This window comes from Fusarium odoratissimum, assembly GCF_000260195.1.
Source record: "Fusarium odoratissimum NRRL 54006 unplaced genomic scaffold supercont1.101, whole genome shotgun sequence".
In the NCBI taxonomy this organism is placed as follows: domain Eukaryota; kingdom Fungi; phylum Ascomycota; class Sordariomycetes; order Hypocreales; family Nectriaceae; genus Fusarium; species Fusarium odoratissimum.
Window position 1 is genome coordinate 1,703 of NW_022158762.1, and position 4,664 is coordinate 6,366.

A 4,664-nucleotide genomic window follows, 5' to 3' on the forward strand; every position below is an offset into this window, starting at 1 on the left:
CCATAACTACAAATATGGTACCACCTATGACGGTTGGGTTCTCAAGGGATACACTAGTCCGTACTTGGTTTATGTTGGCATATTATGTAGGGCGTGATGCTAAGCGGTGCGATATGTTACATCTCCTAATGGTAGAATCAAATACGTGTCAGGCTTTATTTAATACAGGGAAGTTTTATTAATAGCTAGTAAGCTAGAGTCTATAAAAGTGCTAATAAGTATAGTTTGTATATATATATATATATAGTCGTGATCTTATTAGTTAGATCAAGGTTATAGTTGTAATGCTGAGTGAGTTTCTTTATGAAGTAGTGTGTGGCTCTGTTACCTGTGGACCCCTTCTATTTATCCACCCAGGATAGGTTAAGGTCTAGTCCCAGCATAGGGCGAGGTAGGGGGATAACATAATAGAACTCTATATAGACCTCTAATACAAGGAGCTATGACAGCGCATCTTTCTCTCCTCCCGGAACCTAGATAAAACTATATTACTCGTGGAGCGATGCCGACCATATGCAGGTGACAGAGCCACGTACTACTCTAAAGTTAATTCTTAGAAATGAATTTATAGACAACATATATAGTTCTTGCTATAACAGTAAAAGCTACATGGTTTCGCTATAGTTCCGTGTTGCCACCTGAATGAGACTTTAAGTCAGACCATAATAACTGCTCCATACATCTATCGCCTGTTTGCTTGCTCGTCAGTTAGGCTCGGCAGTTGAATACATATGGTGTTCGACTAGATAATAGAGTTCTATTTGTAAAAAACAAAAACATATAAATACTAAGGAACTGCCTGCCTGATATTAACATCCATCACTACCATCGCAGCCTCAACTCCTGCTAGCTTTCAAGACAAGAAAATAACCGGATTTGCTCTTACGCATCCTTATACTTCAAAACCATCCCTCCAGGTTTCAAGCCATTAACAAAATGGCGCCTTATGGCATAGTACTCCTCGGCATCCTCTCAATCCTTGGGTCGGCGGCTTATGCTCAAGAGGCTGCAGTTCAGGAACCCCAGGTATTTTTCAACTTAACCTATGATGAATATCTGGATAAGGTGGCAGCATCTTCTGGGAGTGTCCCAGATAACAGTGATTTGCCCTGGGATGACACTATGAGCAGCCTTCCTTCAAACGAGACGTACGATAGTGTTCAGACCGAGACGAGCAGCAGCCTATCGAGGCGTGGTCGCGTTTTCAATCTCGGAAAGCGTGAGCCTGTCGGCGGGGAGACTCAAAACGATCAGGTCACCAATGATATGCTCCAGGCGCTTCATGGTCTGTGTGTTGAAAAATATGGCACAGGCTGGCGAGCGGTTAGTGGGATATGTCGCGGCCGGACGAGGGATATAAATTGTGGGAATCCGGATATCCCAGGGTCCGGGAGGCGAACGTCCAGAAATTGCCCAGAGCACTGGGAGTGCACCACTTTCCAGGCGGTCAACTTTCGCGACCGTCGGGCTACTTTCCCTGTCTGTGGGCCCCGAATTGAGGTGAAGGAAAGACATGATCAAGGGAGACATACGGAGTGGGAGGGAGTCTGGTACCCCGAATCGCCTAAATCGCCTGGGACATATGATTCTTTCGCCCAGATGGCGGGCAGTCTCAATGGATACTTCGACTTTAGTGGTGCTTATCAGAGTGGAGAGGGCTTCAGCTCTCGGGGAAGTGGACACTCGTGGTCATGCATTGGCTGCCCGGGGGGCAAGTTGACTATCACTAGCACGGATCGTGCAACTTGGGCGGTTGGATATACCAGCCCCCACTAAGTCGCGATCCAAAGCCCTCCAAACACTACGCTCCCTATTTCTATTCACAGCCATTCATTCACACTATCAGCCTAGAGGCAGTATTCAACATACTTAACTTGAAAGCTCTATTTAAGAATAACAATATTTGCGCAACCCCTACTATACGGTTCGGTGTATTCACCAATGCTGGATCGTGCCGCCGATGCATCTGTGGTTAATTAACTTGTCTTGTTCTAGGTATAAAAACGCGACCTCTGGCGCGCCGTACTTGAATGAATGTCGGAACCATGCAGTACCCACTTGCCGCATGTACCTACCAATCGTATAGCTAAAAAGAAATCTCCCTAAAAAATGCTTATTTTCACTTACATGGTGCTTACCCAAACTAGACTTGTTGACCTAAAAGAATGTACGTTAGATTGAGAATTGCATCAGGCTTGGTATTATTAAACTGACTTTTTAATAGCGCGTGCGGTAAAATCGCCTGGCACCAATCTAAATTGTCTCAAAATACTTCCCTTATCACCAAGCCTCCCTGACGCTTCATTAGATCTCTTCCTACACTAGCCTGCTTTTCTCACTTCGAAAATGCCTCGAGTGTCCTATACCGAGAGCAACGTTATAGATGCTATTCTAGACGTCACAGATAATGGTCTCGCAGAACTAGGCCGCCCAGAAGAATAGCATGCCTCCAACCACCCTCTCTGACCGATTGAGAGGCGTACCGTCAAGCAGCGCTCATCATAAATCAATCAAATCAACTTTGAGGTAAAAGTTGATTTGTTTGATGGGCCTTCGGTCCAAAGTTGATTTGTTTGATTTGATTGGCTCGTCTCAATCAATTGTATGGGAGGCCTATATATTGGGTATGTGAAGGTATTACGCCGTATCCAAAGCCTCAATTACCGACCCAACTGCCCAGCTTTACCCCGCCGTGTCGGACCCAGTTCCCGAGACAATGAACTCGCTCCAGCGTGTCGGCGCCCATTGCGAGCCTTTGCGATGTTAGTGTCAGCTTGGCTAGGCTGAACTGCCTCTCGCAGTCGGTTGCCATAGCCGGAATGGCAAAGACATCCAAGGCAGGCTTTCTATCCATACGCGTATGGATTAATTAATCCATATGGAATAATCCATACGCGTTAATCCATATTCCATACGGGGATGTCGTATTCCATAAGTATGGCAATACGGCGGAAAAAATTTGATCCCTGTAGTAATCCCGTTCAGGGGCGATTTTCCAACTCTCTACTCTTTCTTTAATTCTAACACCACTGTGTAAGGACGCTGCGTATGTCCTCGCTGATGACGTCTACTTCCACTGACCCTGCGGGGATTCCAGTGTCCATAAGCGAATTATGCTCTTCCTTAATCTTCAGCATGAACCCTCGATTCTTAAGCGGCGATGTCTAAGAGCGCATGGCTTGAAAGCGTAAAATGACTGCAAATACTTGGGCTTATGCCCGTGAGCCCCTTAATTCGGAGCCATCTCGTTGCGGTTGCAAAAATGAGAAGATTTACTACTATATGCATTGTGTAAGTCCGACTTACTCTACGACCGTTTCAACGACCTTTCGGAATCATCTGCTCAAGATACACGGCATTGAGCTGGAAGCCCATGAACATCTGATTAAAAAACGGCGTGACCGTCTTATTCAGGATGCTTTCGCCAAAGCCGGCGAGGTTCATGCTGCAAAGCAACTGGCAAAACGAGAAGAAACTCTGAGATATGCCATTAATCACAGAGCAGCGTTGGAGGCACTTATTTAGCTCGTGACTGTCTGTAATCTCTCTTACAACTGCAGTTCTTGGCCAGAGCTTCATGCGCTTATTTCTGCAGTTAATCCTGCGGCAGATGACCTTATCAGCCTTTCTCACGGCTCCATATAGAAGCTTGTCTCCAATTCCTTTCGTGTATATAAAGACATGTTGCGAAGAAAATTGCAGTCTATACCATGGAAACTTCATCTCTCTGCTGACGTGTGGTCTGCTCTAAATCACAAAGCTTTCCTTGGGATATGCGTTAAATTTGTAGATCCGGATGCAAAGGAAGCGCTGTAGGCACTATTAGCTTTGTCGGAGTTGCCAGGTCTTGACGGGCCGGGTAGTCACGGTGGTGCCGAACAATGGAAGCTTCTTTAGCACGTGCTCGAGGATTATAATATCTGGAATAAGGTGGGATTCTATACTGGTGATAACTATGGATTAAATGAAAAATTATGCTGCTTACTTGCCAATTATCTCCAGGAGAAGGGCGTCGACTGGGAAGCCAAGACCCGTAGAATCCGGTGCCACGGCCATATAGTGAACCTGGCAGTTTAGGCTTTCCTTTTTATAGACTCAAAAGAGGCTGCTCGAGCGGCCTTGGAGCATATCGAAGACACCGATGAATCGGCTTTTGGCACTGATTTTTCTGAAAGGATCAAACCACAAAGGGCGCAAGGATGGCGGCGGCTTGGGCCTCTTGGAAAGGTGCACAACATATCGATTTATATGCGTAAAAGCGACTATTAATGGAATGAATTCAAGAAGTGCGCTGGAAGATCTCTGGGGCTCGACAACGATACACGGTGGAACTTATGGTTTCTCCTGCTAGATACCACTCTTAATCTTCAGAGCTATGTTGAGTGGTACTAGAAGAAGTATTACCAGGATTTGCGAGATGACTACCTCACGCCTGATAAGTGAAGTGCTGTAGGGGAGATGCGTGCATTCCTTTAACCGTTCTGGAAGATCACTTAGCTTACAGAGGGTCGTTATGCCACTCTAGACCGTTCACTTTTTACAATGGATGTTCTTCACAAACATTATACACAAGCATTCCAGAAACACTCTGGCAACGCCACACTACGGAGCTGCGTTGCAGCTTCTTGGGCTGTATTCGATAAGTATTATCAGCTTACAGATGA

General features: G+C 45.8%; 1 protein-coding gene across 1 annotated transcript; it reads left to right on the plus strand.

Annotated features, from left to right (window-relative positions):
• Positions 1–936: 936 nt before the first annotated feature.
• Positions 937–1,776, plus strand: FOIG_16627 (uncharacterized protein; the record flags this gene model as incomplete). Its single annotated transcript, XM_031218091.1, has 1 exon — positions 937–1,776. One exon carries the CDS (start codon positions 937–939, stop codon positions 1,774–1,776), a length of 840 nt encoding a protein of 279 aa, XP_031052191.1.
• Positions 1,777–4,664: the final 2,888 nt, after the last annotated feature.